Below are 21,383 nucleotides of genomic sequence, written 5' to 3'. Positions count from 1 at the left end.
GAAGAGTAGCTTTCCGGCAGATGCTTTCACTTTGAATGAAGAAATTATATCTACTCTGCTTAGGCTCAGTTCTCTGATCCAAACAATTTTTGACATATCAAACCAGCCTAAAACTTAATTAGCTGTGGCAGAGGAAGTAAATATGTAAAAGAGGCTTCGCGGAAGCCTTAACACTTTTTCATTAAAAAGACCAACACCGATTTTCCTGGCTGATTGTAGTGTGACGTGCCGCCTCTACGGTGATTAGATACATATCGGAAGCACTGCTTGCACCCCACTTCCAGTCTTTCTGAAAGAAGAGAGACTGGTCAAAGGGAAAAATCCTTCCCAAAATGTGGTGGTTGACATTTCTTGAGTAATACTCTTTCAGTATGAACTGTAGATTTACAGGAATTAGAGACCGAACAGTCAACGGATTCCACTCTCCCTCCTCCTTTCTCCCCTCCTTTTTTAAAGTGTCTTCATCAATCAAAATCAACATAAATGAATAATGGAGGCAGATAAAATGTGAAGAGACAATAGTGGTGTTGTTTAGGACTGACAGCCATAAATCCATTGTATCCTAAGAGACTGCATGAAGTAAATACCTGCCCTTGCCCACCACCACCACCATTTAGCCCATGATTTGCAAGATTTTTTAAGTGGGTGCTGACGTTCCATCGAAGCATCGGCCCATTAATGCTCACTTTATTTTAGAGCACCAGGGCTGCAGTGAGGTGGGGGGACTTGGGGGATGAAGGTTTGGAGTTTCCCCTCTCCTCGTTCATTTGTTAATTTGGGATGACAGAAATAGAAATGGTGTTCTTACCGGCAGGTCAAAGGCTGTTTTAGAACCAGCAGAAAACAAGGAAGCTGGTGCAAAAGGAGTTACAGGGCACATCATTTAAAAATCATTAAAATCTGGGGCTCGCTGAGGTTTTCTCTGTAAGGAAAAAAGGGAAGGCACGTCTCAGTTGGCACTGCAGAGGCATGCACAAGGCTGGAGAAGCCCAACAGAAAGCAAAGCCAAGAGGATTATGTACCTCAATTTCAGAGGGCACGATTTATGGCACAGATTTTGAGTCCTGACATTTTGGTTCAGATATGATAGAGCCCAAGTCTCATGAGCTGCACTTGTAGAAATTTGACACAGAGGGACAAGACCCTGTAGGGTCAGTTGCTCCTTCTGCCGTTTTGAAACACCAGATCTCAAATGGAAACTTTTCTTCCTTCCTTCCCACTAGAAAGGTCCTTCCAGTTTTGGGTGCCTTTTGGAAGCGAGCCTGTGCGAGCAAGTGCAAATGTAATTCTTAGGCCCAGGCTCACAAATTCAGGAGGTTTAAAGTTCCTTATGTTATTTTTGGTTCTTCTGTAATTGTAGTTTGTTTGGCAGTGCATGCCAGACACGGATCGCTTGCTCAGGGCTCGTTAGCACCAACAGCATTCCAGCTATATTAGAATCTGTGAATATATCTACCTCAGCTGTATTTTCACGCCTTTTATGATTTTCATTCTCCCTGAATTGGAAAAAAAAAATAAAAAAAAAAAAAGAGAAAAAAAAAGAAAGGAAACCCAACACAAATTACCAACTACCTGGCAGGAAGAATTGAGGACCTTTCTGATTATACGAGGGAATGCTCTTCAAAATCAACATCTGAATGAGCAGAACTTCAGCAGCACAGCACCTTGCTGTAGAGGGGCTTGAAGGTGCCACTTCTGTTGTGAAAACAGTTTATTTAGTAGTTAGTGCCTTGACTTTTCTGTCTTTGTACTTCTGAAAGATGATCTCTTGCAAACGATGAACCCTTAGCCTTAACAAAGTACTGATCCCTCTTCAACATTTACTTAATTGAAGCTTAGAAGGAAAAAAAAAATAGTGTAGTATTTTAAGAGTGACTGTGTAGCACCTTTCCAAGTTTGCATGCCTGTCAACGGGATGTCATCCTCTACGTGTGAATGAATGACTCTATTTCCAGTTCAAGTTTCCATTCCTAGGCAAAAATAGCACCAAATACACTATACTTCCAGAACAAATTTTAAAAAAAAAACCTTTATAAATCACATGTAACATCACAAATGTTCTATACATCCGGTACCAAGTGAAAAATATTAAAAAGAGAAGATGCTGCTTCAAATGACCGAACAGAATCACAAGAAATAATTTCTCATTCTGTTCTAACTGAGCAGACCGTATTTTGTACCGACACCAGTTATATTTAGCATTCCTCAAGGCTTCCATTGTTGGGCTTTTTTTTCCACAACCAGCATGAAGCACTGAAGCTTTAAGCATCCTGTCGGGGTGCTGATGTTTTGTCGAAGAAAAGATGTGTTCCTCAGCTGTTGCCGTTACTTCAGCGTTTGTGCCTTTTCAGATGACACTTAGCCAACTTTTTAAAATTGCCCAAGTCCCATGTGCAGAGTGGTGAGGGCTGAGATTTTTAAGGGCCTTGAAGTATCTAAATCATGGCACGAGCTGTCTACGTACCCCCAAAGATCTGATTATTTGATCTGATTAATTTAATCTAGGAGTCACAGTCCTGATTATCTAACTTATTCCTTAGGATAGGATTTGGGCTTTTTTTATTACTATTTTACCAACACAAATCATTTATAAAGAGTTAGCAGAATGTTATAGTGGTGTGCATTAGGGGTGGATATAGAGTAGAAAGCAATAACCAGGATTATAAATAACTGCTTGATCTGTAGAATTCTAAAATAGCCTCTTAAATTTGATTAACTGTCTCAATATATGGTTAATCATCTAAATCCTTTATAAACTATTTGTAAATGCACCCTTGACATAAAGCATGACTAGTTTGTCTGTATTTTATAAAACGTGACAACTCTACTGAGGAAATGGAGCAGTATTTCTGCAATATAGTCAATGTAATTGAGAAGGCAAACTTGGTGTTCCAGATTTTAATTGCGGAAAGTGAAATACTTCCAGTTTCTGAATTGCCTTGTGCAAATTTGTTGTGCAAAGGTAGTATGGAGTGGCTACGCTTTTCCTCAGAATCAAGTTAGGCAAAGGAAGGTAAAAGGAAGGCGAGTTGTAGAAGAGTTAAAATATGAAAATTGAATGCTTTCAGAATGGTTTGGACCTCAGTTCTGTGATACAAAACCATCAGCATCAACAATAGGGTCTCCTGCTCCCAAAAATACTCACTCCTGCCTCTATGCTGCATCCAGCTGCTCTCTCATTTTTAAGGGAACTTCTGTTCTGCGGTCAGTGTCTTGAAACTGAATTGATCCTATACAAAATAGCTCTCCTTTCCCACCCACCCTCATCTTTTTTCTTTTTCTTTTTTTATCTTGGATCAATTGCTTGATCTGATTCATCACATGGATCTGCAAGCTGTTGAATCAGCACAACTGAGGTTGGCATGTTGCAACGCAATGGGAGAAATGAACGCCAAGAGGAGGTGGAAGCAGGGGGAGGAAGGGACAGACCTGAGTGTGTCTCCTAAAATTAGTATTGCTGCTGGATGCTTTGCATCTTGGAAACATGGTCTTGGCTTGAGTACAGGGCTTAGAGTCAGAACGTTCAAACTATAAACTCCCCTCTAACCTTTGACACCCTTAAACTTTAGTTTTGGCATCTGCTAAGTGGGAATAACGCTGGTTATCTCAGTGATGTGAAGGTTTACTCATGATTGTTCAACAAACTAGTGCATGAAAAATAGGAAAGACTGCTTTTTAAACTCCTGCATTTTGCTGAAATTGTCCTCTCATGCTCACGAACTACATTTCATTTGTACTAAAGTATTTGTTTCCGAGTCTGTTCCTCCTATCAGAAATATGTTGCTAGAGCAAAGACAGGTCCCTGTTTCTGTAACCCAAGTGTCACTATTTTTAGTTTTAAGATGTTGGCTGCATCTCTCTCTCTTTTTTTTTTTTTTCTTTTTAAATTATGTGTATATATTTATAGCTCTTGCTATTGGAAGAGAATTTCCTGCAAACAGATCCATTTCTGTGGAGCTCTGCTCCAACATGAAGTCCCATGTGTTCCACCTAGAGATTGCTCCAGAATAAATGTCTGCTCTGGTTTTAGGATCAGCCTGGTGAACTGTAAACTTTATATTGCCTTCAGCACATAGTAAATCCGCATGTTCAGGAGGTATTAGTGACTGGGCACTCGATACTTGGCAGTGTTGCATCTGAAGACACAAGTGACAGGAGAAATGCAGCCCCAGCCCATGTCCTACCGAGTCGTTTCCTCTTTGGGTAATTACATCCTCAATTTTCTCTGCAGTTTTAACTGGGGTGGGGGGAGTATCTGTCTTCACACCCTCATTGAAAGAGGTGAGTCTTGTAACCATGCACCACTGAACAGCTGCCACATCTCACCCAGCATTAGGTGAAAGGATTTTTTACATAACGTTCATATCTGGTTTGCATTCTGAGCTGCACAAATCAACAGGAACGGTACGTGGGTATCAGAAGGCAGGATTTGACCTGTAGCTGGGTTCTGGTTCACACACAGTGAGTAGGACTTGCTCGCATAGTGGCAGGGACTTCAGCAGGACTACTGGTGTGCGTAAGGACTACAGAATCAGGCCCCTAAGGATCCTTAGGAATGAAAGGTATCCTGTAACCGTAAGGTATTATTATGATGACTACTCTGGAGAACACAGAGGTATTGAAGTCAGCAAAATAAATTACAGAGTTAAATGTATAAGTAAACCAAGAAGCGACTGATGTTTTTTGCATAGTAATAATCTTCATAATCACTTCATTTGCACAGTTATTTCATTTTAAACTTTAGGCACAGTTTTGAAGCACAACTCAGTAGAGATTTTTGCTGTAATCTATAAACTTTAATGAAAGCTAATTGGAGGACAAATTTTAATCTAATTAAAAAGTGACTGCATAAAGCAGAAAGGATGAATGAAGCGAAATGCTCTATGGGGCACAGTTTTCAAACAACGATTAACCTGAATACTAAGTCAAATGAAGCTTTTGTAAAATGATGATCATGAGCATTGCCAGCAACAGAACAACCTTGAGAAACTGCAAATGAAAGTTTTCGTGTATTTAGTTTAAAAAGTGGACATTCGACTCACAACCACGTTAAGGACTTTTTTAAAAAGAAAACAGAAAGCAACACCAATGGTCTCATCTAAAAACATAACAAGTAAATTAGCCAAAGGTGTACATTCCATCTAAGTTCTCATGATCAGCAGATGCAAATGTTTGCAGTGTGCCGATGAGTTATGAGCCCTAATGAGATTTCAATGCTGAGCAAACAATAAAAATTTATGCATTGCATAGTTTTAGTGGCCTTTGGCTTCATGGTTAGTGTTACACCCTTTCAACAGCTTTGGTAATATAATATCCAGCTGGCTTTGGAGGTAAGGAAAATTGTAGGGGTGAACTGAAGTTGTGAGAAATAACGTGATTGATTGCTTTGTCAGAATAATGCATTTCCATGGTATAATTGTCCATAGTAATCTTAACCCGGGTACGGATACATAGGTTCTAGTTATGTTGGGACACAAATTTTGAAGGATTCAGGTGAAGGATGGCTTTTCCAGCATTTGAGCCAGACCATTTCCTGTGCTGGGTACGTGTCCAAGGGTCTCACAAACAGCCCCTCTAACAAGAACATTCCTGTCATAGTCCGATAAACAGGAGAATTGAAAAGCTACGCTTTCCCCAACTGTCATATGTCGCAAGAAAAGAAGCGGAGCAAAAGCACAAAAAGAAACTTACAATAGAGATTGAAATAAATGTATGTGATGGGGAGCGGGGGGGTGCGAATCAGGGAATTCGACTGGTGCAGGGTGAGAGTGAGCTCAAATGTATTAAATTTAAAAGACCCATTTGTGGGTTAGGCTTTTATGAATCCAGAACCTTCACCATAATGATTGCCTGCATTACCCTACATAATATTAAAATCTTAGCATGTGATTAATAGCAGATTCCCTGCATACGTGTCACAACACACATCTGCAGCAAATCTGCCAGTATATTTCTGTGCTAGTTTTACTTTGGGGCCATAAAGTAATTCCTGTTTTGTGAATGAGAATAAACCTATTATGCACTAGGTTAGCTACACCCAGTTTCTTCTCTTCAGGGAAAAAGAGCTGCTTATTTGATACGGCATCTCAAATTTCAGTGTTCAGAAGTGAGTTTAAGCCTCAGCTAGATTTGCTTGAGCAAGCTGTTGGGATTTGCCTTCACCGTTTCTTAGTTCTATGTTTTCCAAAACCCTCTGTGCAAAGAGTGTTGAGAAACTTCTGGACAGCAGTAAAATAGTGGACTTAATTACAAAGTGTTTATTGCTAAATTTGTTAATGAGTCAACATGCAAAAAAGATGTATTTATCCCTGTTTCCTCTTAAAATTGTCGTAAAAAATAACTTCAGAAAATCTTTTTCTCAAGCTGTTCGGTGATGCATTTTGCTGTTCATAAAAGTCCTTTTTCCCATCTGCAAACAGCTACCTTTCTTTTTGACCCAAGGGAACAGAGCATAGCTCAAATGAAGCTTAAAGAGAAAAGAAAAAGATTTTTCCTGATTGTAACTCCAAGTCTATGTATATTCACACATGGACGCAAAATAAAAAGGAAGATGCAGAAGCATTCCTCTGGTGTGCCCTCTGACATGTCCTGCCGACCTGTTCCACTCACCAAAATGAAAACAGAACCCCATGAAAACAACTTAAATGACAACAAGAAAACATTAGGAAAGCAACATCTGTTTTGCATTCTTGGCATCAAGTCTGCCCTTGCAACAGAGGGTCTGACACAGATGTACAGGGTTATGACACCACTGAGTACCGCGTGATTTAAAATGGTGTAACAGAGCAGAATCAGGGCGCTGAGCTCTTACAACGCTGTGCAGAGCTGTGGCTCTTGATCTCCTTTGCAGATGTGGGACTCAAACCCCAGTGAAATTTTAGGCATCTTTCCATTGATTGATGTGGACCATAGAGCAAGTCATATTCCTTTACCAAAACTTGGGGATTTATTATTGACTTTCTACTTTTTTTTTTTTTTTTTTGGGGGGGGGGGGAGGGCGTGTTTTGCCGTCTGTAAAATTGCATTGCGTTGTTGCTTTCCAACAGACGTCATCGCATGCAGCCGCGCTCAGAGAACCTTTCAAACAATATGGCATAATCAAGGTCTTGGGTTTCTAAGTAAAATGAGATAGTAGCAATGAGAGAGAAATCTAAAGGCACTTGGAAGAAAGGTGAAAATAGTTCCAGCCGAATTGGAAAGAATCAATGATTAGGAGACTTCGGGAAGCCAGAGCTGCCAAGAGAGCATCTCTCTCACCACGGCAGCAGCATGAGTCCCTGAGGTGGCACAAAGGCAGCGACTCTCTCCCTGTTTGGTTGCCCACCCGTAGCTGTAACAGAGACAAAATTAGCTCAACTCATCCCTGGCATAACTTCTCTGTCCCCGGCCCGGCTGTCAGATGCGATGACGTGCTTGCAGTGTTTTCACCAGCCACTAGATGTCTGTGTGAGCTCTAGAAAGTTCTTTGGGGGGATGATGCCCCTGGTAAACACGCGACCCAAAACTGGAACACAAGCTGCGGGGAAGCTTGTTGGTTTGTGTTTGTAGGTGTAATGTCATTACTTTAATTTACCCTGTGATTAAAGCAATTTGTGCTAAAACTAAATTCCAACCTTTATAATTTGAAGCAAATACAGGAAAGGTGCTTTTCCTGGCCCACACCTGTTTAAGACAAGCTGTTGCTTTTATGTCCGTGGAAGGACTGAGATGTATCTTATTGGTGTGAAAGTTTCGGAGGAAGTTGCTGAGATGCAAAAGGTTCATCTTGTTTCTATTCTGAAACAATGAAATACCAAAATACAAAACATCTGCTCCATAGGTGAATTGGTAAGAGCTCGCTATTCCATTCTGCCTTGTATAGCCCAAACCACAGTCCTGCTGGAGCCGTATTTTCATGTATATGATGCATCAGCATATCTGCGTGCGCGGAGGGAGGCTGTGCATCAGATGTCAACTTTAGCATATCTTTTTAAAAAAAACTAAACTTGGTAGAGCAGATGTGGGTACGGAATTCTCTTTCACAGCTCTGTCTATCAGGCAGTCCGCCGGCTGACCAGGGTAGCTGCACCTGTGACCAGCTTTCCTGCAGACATCTCCCCAGAAAAATGCAAAAGTAATCATCACATGTTTGCTTTTCGTTTATCTCTGTCATCTAGGAATAAGACACAAGATAGTATCAGGAGCAATGAAAGGTACATTCTGATATTATTTTCAAGTTTTTTTGTCTAGACAGAGAAGAGCAACCACTGGTATCTCTGTGGAACGCATACAGCCCCCCTCCACACTCGCATCCTAGGCTGAAGGCCAGAGGGAGGTAGTAGGCTGTCTATATTAAAAAAAAAAAAAAAAAAAAAAAAAAAAAAGTTTCAAACCACCACCTACTCATCAGGTGACTGGAGACTGTGGTTGTAAAATGTGCTGCAGGCAGAAGTTCTGAAAAATCCCAGAAAGTGTTGAAAACATCTCTAAACAAGGTATTTTTCTCCTGCACCTTTCTTGCTAAAGGTCCCAATTGCTGCCAAGAAAACTAGTGAGAATGTTAGCTGCCAAATAAAAAATTTATGACAGTGTTTGGCAAAGGATTGTATCACTGCTTGTTTTATACATTTCCACAAGGCTCTTGAAGAGCTGTTGGACACAGACAGCTCACTGATCACTGTGCTTTATCTGTTCTTTAATATATTAAAAAAGCAAGCTCCAATAAAGTATGCTTTAAACAATACATATTTTTTCCTTTAATAGCCCCCTATAAGAGCTTGCTATGGTGAGAATATAATTTCTACACAACATTCCATATATAAAAATTGTTTTAAAAGCCCTTTACCTGACAAAGTTACTTGTTATTTGAGTCACTTTCATAGTAAAAATACATGAATTTTTCAATTAAAAATGTATTGCTTTTGCAATTGTGCTTGTTACACGTTGGAGTCTGGGCCAATAAACCGCCTGTTAAAATATAAAGAGGTCCATTCAGTCAAAGTTGTGCCTGCCATTTATGTTTCAAAACCCGAGAAAATAATACGTTGGAATTGCATTGCTCACCAATATCAATTAGGTTTTTGGCTGTATCGTTAAATTAATGTTGGGGGAGAAAATTGTTCCGGTGGATTTAGTGGAAAAGAAATATTTTTGAATACAGTTAGCACACTGACAATAATAATTAAGCTGGCCAATGCTGAAGCAACACCCTTAAAAATATTTTCCTCATCGGAAGAAATAAAATTGTCCGTCTCTGTCTTGTTTTCAAACAAGTTATCAGATTAGGCTTCCAGCTGATAATTAGTGCTATTTAACACACATCTTGTCATTCGGAAATCTCGAGGCCTGAACGGGTTCCTTTTTCTCATTATCATCTGCTGCTGGAGGTGGGAGGTTTGGAGCGTGGCATGGCACCTCCTTGCACCGTTCTTAAAGGAGGCAAAGAGCCTCCTTGGCTCTCTGTTGGCCAGGAGCTGGTGGGACACAGCTGGGCCTGCTGTTCCCCTCCAAAGGGGACAACCAGAGCGACATGACCCTGTGCTGTCCCAAAGCTGCCCCAGGGCCGCATATCTCTGCACAACGCTCGCATCTTCATGGCACAGCACGTATTCGAGAGCAGCCAGCGGCGCTACAAATGCTGTATGCCTTGTATGTGCTTGTGTATTTCATGGTATTTGATATAAAGTACTCAAGACAGACCAGCATTAAGAGGATTATTTCAGACAGCATTAGGAGTTAATTTACAGAAGATTAGCTCTAAATCAGGCAGATATCATAAGCAAATTAGCATCAGTTGTAAGAGATTCAGAATCAAAATGTGTGGTGGTTTTTAGTTTCTCCTTGTATGTGCTCAGTGGATGAGTAGTATCTTTGTTAGTTTCCCACACTAAGTTGTTGCATCTCAAATAGTGAAGAACAGGTATACTTTTTTCCTACATGCACACTATTTATTATGATGCTATTTATTGGCAATGAAACTGCTTAACTCCAAGTAGCATTCCGCAGCTGAATATTTTATATTTCATGTCATTTCTTCATTGAGCAATGTTTTGTTTGGCCCTAGAAATGATGTCTCCATGGTATGTTACAATATTTTTAAATAGGTAATATGCAGCTTTGCTTCAGAGTAACATACTTAATCCTTTTTTTTTTTTTTCTGTTAAAATGAGTCACATTTTAAAGCCAACTCATAAAAATGGAGTGTATAAAATGCTACATACTAGGGTGAAGATTACAGCTACTTAAAAGTACCTTCCTTAATATTTAAGCTTGTAAATTATAAATTTGTTTTATTTCCACAGGAGTGATGGTTAATTTGTATTAAAAAGTAGATTCTGTTCTTCAGTCAGTTTTCCAGATGTATTTTTCTGGCTGCAGACAGGCAGGCGTAAGCACCTATCCAATCCCTTCTCAATGTTGTGGTTTCAAAAACGCTTACCCAGTTAGTGGAGAAGATGATGAAATGGATCGGGCCACAACATTAAACCTGTGCCCTGGGTTGTTCTTGGGATTCTGAAAGCTTTGAATTCTACGAATGGGATTCCCATCCTGGGAGAAATTTATATTCTGCTCTCCAAGAGATATTAAACTGCTTAGTCTTCAGCACGCTCCAGAACATTCGGGTTTTTAACTGGGGAGGGAAGTCTGGTCAGTGTTCTATGATTTTTTCCTTTCTTGATGGACCAAATTCTTCCTGAAGAGGTTGGCCTGAGGTCATGGATGTCTCCCTGTGTTTGCTGAAGGAGGAATCTTTGCTCCTTCCACCAGATCATGAAAACTTATACCCGTTCTAAGCCAGGCTGAGCTTGCAGGACCCTCTGGTTGCAAGATCTGCAAGCGCTCTTGCGCTTCGACTTTCTGCCCTGTAGTTTCGCAGAATGCATGGAGGCTTGTTGTGGTTATTAAACCAAGGTGTCTGAGGTCATAACAAAGTAGAGGCATTTCTGCTCCCCTAATAGAAATACTGTAACATGCTGAAGAGAAAATACTTTAATAGTGGCAAGTATCTCCTGTCAACTAATTTGATAGTTCTCTATCAGGTAAACCATTTGTGAATACATCGATTCTTTTTATTTTTCACTGTTCTGTCTTCACTGTTCCCAGGTTTTCTTTGAACCAGTTGGGCAAAAATTGATTTTTATTTGTTCCACTGGCCTTGTGGAAAATTAGCTTATGAACTGTTTTTTTATAGGGAGACTCAAAGCACAGAACAGGTTGAAAAAATAAGCCTATAGCAGTCAAAATTGTTGTCTGAAATGTCTTCAGACTGGAAGGCTGAATTTATTGCTCAAAACAAGTGCTAGCATTGTGGAGGTGTGCAGTCCTGCTCATTATCACTGGAAAAGGGGGAACCAAAAAGCACAGTAAAAAATTAAATTTTAATAATGCTAGTGATATTTTCTAAATCCTTCTTGACAGAAAGATTCTCATTATTTTTATCTGTCTCAGAGAAGGCTCTTTTAATGCCATCTCACAAATGGCCTTAGCCATGATTGTTTTCCTTTCTTTTATAGCATTTGAAAAAAATGAATATATACCAAAAAAAAAATATATTCTATCATTCAAGAAGTGCTATGAAATGGTAACATTTTGGATAGCACATCTTCAGGAACAATTGCTGCAGATGCCTTCAGGTTTTTACAAAAGAGGTCAACATTGTTAAGACAATTGTAGAAAACTTGCCATACAAAAAGATGCCCAGTCAAATATGGTGTGATAAGGGGAAAATAATGCAAGTAAAGTAGCTGTGTCCTGTCTCCAGCTTCATCAAACCTAAAAGCTGTAGATTAGTCATTAATTAAAGTGAGGCAGGGCAAAAGATGTTACTTTCTTTCATCTGTGTGAGATATATATTTTAGTTGGTTCTAATGATTGTGAAAGTTGATAAAATGCAGACTTTAGATTTTTTTTTTCCCTTTAAATCACCCAGAATGTAAATGTAACTATATTTATCATAAAAGCCAGTGCGTGATCATGTATGTTCTTGTCATTTTATAGCTTGCATACATTTCTTCTGCTGGAGAAATAATTGCTTTAGCTTTGAGTGCTGATGAGGGGATTGGGGTTGGGGCTTTTTCCCCTGTTAACTGTTTGGGGACCAGGGCTTCCTGCGACCGATGTGCTGAAGGATGCCATTCCGCTGACAGCTGGGCTATCCACCCTCCCTCAGAGCTCTAATACGCTCGTAATGTCTGCTGAGGCCTATGGTTCTTAGTCATGCTCAGGTGACTAAATGCATGATTTGTTCTTCTTGATACTTCAGTACCCTGAGAAAGGCTGGATGGAGATTAATACAACCTTGACTCCGTCCACTTCCAGTTGCTACTGCGCACATGATCTTCACTAAGACTTGCGAAAGAGATCTGGTGTTGCCTCTGCTTTGCATGAAATGAATTAATCCCTCACCAGTTTTGGCTGGTGAGTTTTCATGGTCCCAGAAGCCACCCGCCGTTCCTCCTAATGATGGTAGTAATGTAATCGGTTCCCTCCATGGAAGGAGTGGACCTGGAGACAGGAGAGAGCTGAAGTTGCATCACAACCATGCAGAGAAATGTTCCCTGTCAGGGTCTCTCATCAGCAGAGGGATACTTTTCATCCTCCAGAAATGCCTTCCTGTGTGTTTTAAAAATAGGCAATGAATAGAATCCAAGCTAGCAGAAGATGTACAGTAGCCTGATTTTTTGCCTTCTTACCTTAAGTCCTATGTCCATGCGGTCCTCTTGCAGGCTGTCCCTGTTCTCACAGTTTGCATGCTGAAGCCTGCACACATTTGTCTTCCCATTGTTCCTGTAGATGCCTCTCCTTCCAGCCCAGTGTGCCCCCTTCTCTCTCCCCACCCTGCAGTGATCGCCTGGGTGCATCTCCAGCTCCTTGAGCCAGGGCTCCTACAAGCTGTGCTGATCCTGGTGGCTGCCAGCGAGACTGTACTCCAGTGTTATTCACATGGGTTTGTGACCTTTGGAACGTGTTGGAAGATTTCAGTTATGAATTAGGTATCTCCATAAGTATTTTAACTATCAGATATCATAACATTAATTTTAAACTTTAATCTTCATGGTAGGATTGTCAGAAGATGACACAGCAAGGTGAAAAAAAAAAACATAGTTCCTTGAACCAAGGAGGCACTGCATTTCGGGAGGCATTCATCCCAGAGAGGGATGTCTCTCCTATCTCTTACTCCTCCGGAAAAACTGTCAAAGTTTTTTGATTCTGGTCAGAATATCGTGTGCAAGTATGGGATCCATTAAAGCGAGATGATGAATCAAAGTATTTACTGGCTGATTATTGGTGAACATCATCTGCTTTACTGGTGAGTTTCATCTCTGCAATATTTCTGATTAATGGGAGATTACAGACGTTTTACAATATAAGAACACCGTTCTTGTACGGTTTTGCCTTCGAAGCCAGCCAGCTCTCTAGCTTGGGCCTCATCTTCAAGCTTTTAGGGATATTCGCCCCTACCTAGGCTGTTAGACACCTAACCTAGCCAGCTAACTTAACTGAATAATTCTCCTGGGGTGCATATAGGGCCAGGAAAAAGAGAAGGCAGTTTGGAGCAGGACTCTTAACTTCCATATCCAGGGAGCCGAGAGAGAATTAGCTAGATACAATTTAGATGTTTAAAGCTGGATAGTGTGACTACCTCCCTGCACCTGTTATTACATGACTCATTCTTTCATTCAGGGCCCAGGTGGAAACACATTGATGTGGTTTGAGTGTAATATTATAACTAGAGATTGGTATCCATGTTATTACAAGTAGACAGCCCCAGTCCTTCAGACTGAACTTTAAAGCTAGAGGATGTGGCACTGCACAACTCCTCAGCCCTATCAGCAATATCTTAGGCACCTTGTATGGCCTCTCTCTTTCAAAAAAAAACCCTGCTAGTCAGCTAGAAAAATGCCATAATTTTTTAATTCTCCCTTTCTCCATTTTTGAGGCTTTAAGTTCATTATCTGCTCAGTTTTCAGCAAGTTTTAATGGATTTTACCAAGGTCTTACACATAAGGCACTAGAGCCCCTGTCCTAGGGGAAGAAGAGGCTCCTTTGGGAAGGAACTCAGAGAATATGAAATAGGCTCCTGCTGGGAATGGCCTGTCTCCAGATTGCCGGGGAAGCCCAGGCAGCGTGGCCTTTTAGGCATGAAGTAAGCCATGGAGGCAGAGGAGGGCAAGGGGGGGTTTCCATCCCCTCTCCACTACCCCACGGAGCCGTCTCACCTGTAAATGCACAATGTCAATTACAATGTAATTGGTTCTTCCGGCTTGAGAACATAACAAATGTGGACTTACTTTCCGAGTTTGGGGCAGGGGAGAGGACAAAAAACTTGAGTGTTTTCCAAATTCCTCGCTTTTTCCAGGGTCAGCTAGAAGGTGGCCAAGGAGTTGTATGCAACTTGGGAAGATACTTTTTCACTAATATTTCTGTTTGCTAATTTCAGTTGTTAATGATGAAAAATGGCTCAAGTCAGATACTTCCAACCAGCTGTAATTTTGCTAGGCAGGGCTCTGTTGCTCTTTTATTTCAGTAGGTTGCCATGTCTTTATGTTTTGCCACAGACTGTCTAGTTCTTTTCAGTTGCTTTTATTTAAGAAAAGCATTCTTAAACCTAAAAATGGGAAAGATGAATAGTTACTTGAACAGCCCCCAGATACCCTGAACTTAGAGATTTATCATTATGTATCTAAGGCTTTGCTTTACCAGTCGTAAGATTTTATTGCCCTGTGTGGGGTCTAGTGCTTCTGTTTGAAAGCTCCTGATCTATCGTAACAAGATGTCCTTATATATAGTAATAATGGTGTCTGTCCAGAAGGTATCTGAGTATAGCTGTATTACTTTAAATTCACATTTAGTTTTGCCTGGTATGTATTTGCCTTTGTGACTAGACCTACACCTTTGTGTTTGTTTGAATTTGCTGATTTGCACATGAATATTGGGCACTTAAAAATCACTTACCACTGATTTGCATGCACCTATTTTCTTGCACGTTAGTAAAAACTGCCAATCACAGATAAAAGGGCACCCAAAACTGCAATAGCCAAGTATTCAAAGTGACCATTTAAAATGTAGTCTCATATACAGAGAGCAAGCCTTTCTAGGCAGTAAACTGATAGGAATCACTTCTAGTTAGATCTTAAATACATGTATTACAGTGAAACACTGTTGGACAGTGCTCCATCATCAGCCTGTGTTTCTCAGGACACTATTTTTCAAGATGCTTTCTTTAAGAATAAAGCCCTGTGTTGTAATGAATGCGTGCTAACTGATCCCCCAAGCCATCTGTATTTTTTTTATTTATATCAATGTCAGAGTTGAGCTTCTGTAAGAAATTTTTACAGTATTTTATTTGTAGTCTTCATTATTTCAAGTTAAGGGCACAAAACTCTTTATGCACCCAGAGCCTGCAGTGGTTCATTTAAATCCCGTATTTTGTTAACATGTTACCGTGATTGCTAATTTTCATGACAATTGTTATTGTACCATCAGTGCTTAATGGCAAGGCATCATTATTCAATGCTGGTCAGTCAGGCACTAAGACATGTGCAAGACATCAGGCTGAACCCATATAGATGTCGTGCACTCCCCTGCTAATGAATGTGGTTTTGTAAAAAGGTTTAAACACGGTTGGCATCCTTAATGTAAGGTTTGCAAAAGCTTTCAGGAACTGCTTTGTGTTTATACGGAGCAGATCTAAACATGTCACAAACAGAGTCAGACCCATTGTGTGCATGTGTGTGCAAAGCTACGGAGAGGAGCGGATCATTTTGGGGTTTGAAATCTGGAAATGCAGCACAATTCCCGCTATGGTGGGAGTGAGGGGGAACTGATTTGCCAGGTACATCAGTGTTTGGTAGTGGCTGTGGGACTTGTTCTTGCAAATCAGTGGTCCCCTTGTGCATCAAAGAGGTGATCCCTCACAGTGGATGGTGTCATTCATCAGCTTGCAAAGTTGGCACTGGCAGGAGGGAGCCTCCAGTGCACCGGTGGTGGGAGGTTAGGCACTGTGACCTGAAGCCAGGACAGAGGATCAGGTGTTTAGAAAGGAGGAGCAGAAGGAAACTCAACAGGAGTGGGATGCACTTTCTGCGTTGTTAGTCCAGCCTGCTCTTCCAATGCGTCGTTTGACGTTACCCTCGCATCTGCTTTAGTTACTGTTTCTATGTGGTTTTGCACCCAAATGTTTTGGGCTGCTGTCCATGATAAACTAGATGGAACTTGGTTTAAAAGCACAGATTTTTCGTCTCTTCTAACTCAAAGTAGAATGAGCCCTTGTGCTCCTAGAGTTTCGAGTATGAAAGGAACAGTAGACATTGGCTGTTAACGAGCTCCAGCACGCTGGGCTCCAGCAGGACTTGGTGTGAATTCAGTGCCTAAGCGGCATCGACTAAATGGTTAATTCATCTCGTATCAACAGCACTATGATTCATAATGTAAACTTGAGGAATCCTTGATGTTTCAGTCACACATTCCTCTTAATTTGGCCATGCATTCTTTTAAAGCTACAGTGTGCTAACTTCATAAAATGCAGCATGCAAATGCACAAGTTTTTGCCTTCAGGCATTTTAGCCATGGATGTTTCAATGGGTGTCTTCTTTCAAGTATATATTCTTTCTTAAATTATTTACCCTGTAAACATGCTTTGCATTTTCAAAGAAGAATCTGGGCTTCCTCATTCACTAGATTTCGCTGAATTTAAGGTGTAATAGAGATAAAAGCCTCTCATCTGCTTCTTGCGAGCATGTTAGCCTTTGGGATTTTTTTGTAGCGAATGTTAGGCCCCATTTTCTTCTCCTTTGGTATTATCACTCCCTCCCCCACTTAAAGTCCTTGATGCTTTGCCTAGAGCAATACCCACTGGCGGTGTCTGGCTGTGACAGTACTATAGGCTTCCCTACAGATGGGTCCTGCCAATGCCAACCATTGTTCTACCACTGTGAGCTGGCTTGACTGTCTCGGATCACTCAAAGCCCCCTTTCCTCTTGATTTGTTCTTTACTCTGAAGGGTCACCCTTGCCTGTTGACTTTGAGATCTGAAATATGCTGACACCCAGAACTCGCGTTCTCTGTCTGAGCAGCAGCTCCCAGGCTCAGACTTCAACACTCACCGCTTCCGTCCGAAGTTCTCCTCGAGGACTGTCCTGCTGCTCCCGGACAGCTCTGTCATTACCCTCCTAGCCCCATCCTTCTGGTGCTTTGCAGTTAGTTTAATTTTACGTGCTCACTTGAAAGTAAAATAGTAAAACTCAATGTTATTCTTTTTTTTAAAGATATAAAATTAATCTTTAACTGTCGGCTGAATATTAAAAGTATATAACGCCTCAGTGCAGGAGTCTGTTGATAACATCCATCCTATTTCATGATTAATTTGTTCCTTTTAATATGATATTCTTGTGCTGTACTGTGCAGACTAATTCAGATTCCTAGAAATTGAACTTTGATATCTATTTCCTAGATTCACACCGTAAGTGAACCTTCAATTAGCAGATACAGGTGACAGCGTGCCTTGCTCAGTGTTTTCTCGACAAGGATTTTAGAGAACGGACACTGATTAAATAATCTTGCAATTGGGTGTGGATTGCCAGAGTATTAAAAATAAAGCACTGGGAGGATTTGACGCTTTTTTTTATTATTTTTCTTTAAGTCTCGGACGATGAAATGCTTTTTCCAGTGGGCCAGAGATAGGAGGAGCTGATTTAAACACTCAGTATGTTATGTATGCCTTTGCCCAACTATGCGTTAGATTAAGCAAGTTTCACTCACAGTTAATCCTTTGTAAATTAGCATTATGGATGCCTTGGGGCCCACATCCCACAAATAAAATGGTTGTCAAGCCAGCTGCACTGTGTATTACTTAAGGCTGAATGTTTTAAGAGTTTTCATGCTTTTAATCTATTTCACCGCTGAGTTTCAATTTTGCTGAGTGTCTTTTCAGGAGTGATGAGGGTGAGTGAGTAAATATATATTCTGGTTTTCATGCATTTGCCTGGGCAAATCGTTTGTTATCAGGTGTTTGGCAGGGAATGTCACACCCCACCACAAAAGACAAGCTTGTAAGTTCAGGTGTTAAATTGAAGTGCAGACCAATAAGAACCAAAAGCCCTTAATTAGCTTTATTTTGTTAGCCTGCTACACTTTTTTTTTTTTTAGGGAGGGGAAGGGAAAAAAAAGAGTGAGAAACATCCTTCCCTCCTCCTCATCCTTTTGGCAGAGTAAATATTGCCTGTTAAGTTTGAATTAGCTGTCATCGCGAAAGAATTAATGCTGTGGTTGAGCCTTTCTAGTGAGGAAGGGAAAAATAAACGAGACAGATCTTAGTTCAGCTTTAAGTGATAAATGAGGACAAAGCAGCCCATTCATCTCCTGCTAGGAAAGTGGACACAAACACTAAAGCAGTTTTGCGGAAGACGTGTCAGCAAATGTGATCATTTTGTAACCTGTCAGGAGGATAGAGAGCTAGTCCTTTTAGAGTGTCACAGGGGAGGGTGTCTGTCTGATGTGACAGTTTTCATCCATCCATTTACTGCTTTCTCTTTGGGGGGGGGGGGGGGGGGGGGGGGGAGGGATAAACAAGGAGAGAGCTTCGAGTTGGTTAAAACTGCATTTTTCTTTACACTTTCCAGTATAATTTATATGTATATCCACCCGCATCCAAATGAAAAACATTTACCAAGGAAAACTCCCCTCTGCTCTCTAGAGTTTCTTCTCTCTTTCACTGCATGAGATATGCTCATTTTAACACATTAGATTCCCTGTCTTCAAGTTGGAGCCTTGTACTTGGTTTGATGTTTCACAAAACACGGTTTTACCTCTTCTTAGTGTTGTTCGGTTGGTGAAGGCTTTGTTTTTCTTCGATTTGGTTTTGCAGAAGCACAAGAAAAAATAAAAATAAATGTAACTTAGGGTGCTTTTGTTGCATTTGGTTGCTGGGGTATTTTTGCTATACCTCTCCAATTCTGGTGATATGCTTCATGTACAAACCTGTTTTGCAAAAGTTCCTGCTTCATGAAGACCCTATGAAAATATTCTTCCTCCTCTGTGAGAATGCAATAACAAATGCTGAATTCTTACAATCCATAAAATGCCTCAAATTCTACAGTTTGTTGATTTATTCATGTTAATTGACCTATTAATTTCTGGCAAAATCTGAAGTGATGTGGTGTCTGATTTTAGAAGCCGGGATTTCTCCCAACAAATGATTGAACAATATCAGGACTTCCTATTTCTGGCATCTTTTTATTATTACTTATTTCCATTTTTTTATACTACATAGAAAATATAACATTTGCCTATTACCATAAGTAAAGGTAATGCTACAGAGACGGGAGATGCTTTTACAACATAAGCTTCACAGTTTGACACTTGCTTCTTCATATCATCCTTTTCTTCAAAACTATCTTTTATACTTTTCCCTTGGTATTTTAGTACAAGTAAGTATCTCATTGACATGTGTTTCCTTGAAATCTTGTACCTTAATAGTAAAATCCCTTGAAAATGAATAAATTGTTTCTGTTCAGATTAAAAAAGCTGTGAAGGTGTCAGAATGGCTATAAAAAATACAAAGGTATTTACTATTATAGTCCACCCTGCTTGGATTGCACTGACTGAGGACTAATTATTTAATTTGTACTTAGAAGGTTAATAAATTGTAACATGATGTATGTCAGTTATTCTAATATGTATATAAGTGTATGCATAATTAAGGAAAGTCTAACTCTTTCCTGAATGCAAAAGTTGGATTTAATAGCTACATAAAGAAATGTTTGGAAGCACTGGAAACTGAAAGAAGTAAAACACCATGAACATATGCAGGATAGTAGAGGAAGTCCTAAGTTCATGGCCATATGTTTTTTCCTCCAAGATATTTATCTGTGTGCTTCTTTTTATGATTTTTATATATATTCTGCTATTTTGTTTTATTCACTGGGGTTTTGTCTCTTCTGCTTTTTTTCAGAATCATCCAAAACCGGATTTTGATCGTTGTTCTGGCCATCGTCATCATCTTCACAACCATGATGGCTATTTTTTTTTCTGTCAAGGGACGCTGATATCTTTGTTCTTCACTAAATAGCAACAAACTGGTTGTTCTGAGTAATTAAGACAAAGTGGTCACATGAATCATTCTCTTGCACTGACAGAGTCTCCCTCTTTTTTCCACTCTTCAACTCAGGTGCAAGTGGTGTAAAATACTTTGTATTATTGATGGCATAGTTGATGGCATGTGGGGCTGATTATTTTTTCTTACTTTTTTGGTCTTTATCCAAGTGTTTTCAGAATCTTAGTATTTTCTGGGGTGAGGGCTTGTTCTGGTATAAACAGACTTTGTGTGTGTCGAATTCTGCCCCAGACATTTAGCCTGTAAATTGACAGTTTAGTGAGGGAAGAGGGGTCTTTGCACTTTTCCTGAGCTATGCGGGGTGTATTAATATCAAGAAGTATCTGACCTTCTGTGATACAGAATATAAGTAAAGCAGAGGCCAAGTGATGTAGAAAGTGAACCTGTCTCCTGTGACTAACTCGCTATCATGAATTATTGTAATAGATGTAACCTGGTTAAGAACAGCAGTTAGTTCTAAAAAGAGAGCAAACTTGGGATGATGTTTAATATCTGATGTGGATCCAACACTCTATTTAACAATATTTTTTTTTTAAATAGGCTTCCTTTTCTACTTGTTCAAAACAGTTCCACTTTCATCAACATAATGATAACACATCACTTACCCAAAATGTAGTTGTGACCACAGCCCCTCTGTTGAATCTCTTTTAAACCTTCCAGTGTTGATATATGTACTGATAAGCATACACAGTTGGCCCTTATTGGAGATGTATAAAGGTACTTATCTATACATTGCTGATTAAAAAGAGATTCTGAGTAATAGGTCAGTGGCAAATATGTGACTATAGTGCGTTAAACAAAAATCTAGATTTTTAATATTGGCCTGACTATGTTGAGACCGCATGTTCAAAATATTTTTAGTGTATTAAATTCTGATGTGATATGCCCTTTTTAAACAGAAACTGTAAAAATGTTAATTTATACACGCTTTTGGCTGATATAATATATCATAGTTTCATCTACCTGTGTGTAAATGAGCTGTGTTTCTCTTTTCCTAGTGGCTGCGCTTCTATAGACAGGTCTAGGTCATTTGGCTTATAATTAAGCTTACAACTCCAGCAAGCATCTATCTCTGGTGAAGTGGTAAAGTAATTTTCATTATAACTTTTAAATTAATTATATGCAATTCCTTACAAATACTACAAATTGAGTGGGATCTTAAGCCCTTGAACTTAAGCCGTAAAACCTTTTCAGAAAGGTGTTCAAAAGAAACAAAGCTGGTGGTTTTCAAACTCCCCCCGAATTAGGTAGGAACTAAGCACGGGATTCGAATGCATGCTTTAGTACTTTT

At 40.0% G+C, this 21,383-nt stretch overlaps 1 protein-coding gene across 4 annotated transcripts in view; it reads left to right on the top strand.

Annotated features, from left to right (window-relative positions):
• Positions 1-21,054, top strand: part of VTI1A (vesicle transport through interaction with t-SNAREs 1A) — a 273,918-nt gene extending 252,864 nt beyond the window's left edge. For 2 of the 4 annotated variants that reach the window (XM_040607782.1, XM_040607781.1), the window contains one exon: positions 19,931-21,054. In XM_040607782.1, coding sequence (XP_040463716.1) covers positions 19,931-20,024 — 94 coding nt within the window. In that variant the 3' untranslated portion in view covers positions 20,025-21,054. The remainder of the gene's footprint in view (positions 1-19,930) is intronic. The other 2 variants (XM_040607787.1, XM_040607786.1) reach the window with 1 other exon arrangement.
• Positions 21,055-21,383: the final 329 nt, after the last annotated feature.

This window comes from Falco naumanni, chromosome 9, assembly GCF_017639655.2.
Source record: "Falco naumanni isolate bFalNau1 chromosome 9, bFalNau1.pat, whole genome shotgun sequence".
NCBI classification, from domain to species: Eukaryota; Metazoa; Chordata; class Aves; order Falconiformes; family Falconidae; genus Falco; species Falco naumanni.
The sequence above is the reverse complement of the archived record's forward strand: the minus strand, read 5'-3'. Positions and strand labels throughout refer to the sequence as shown.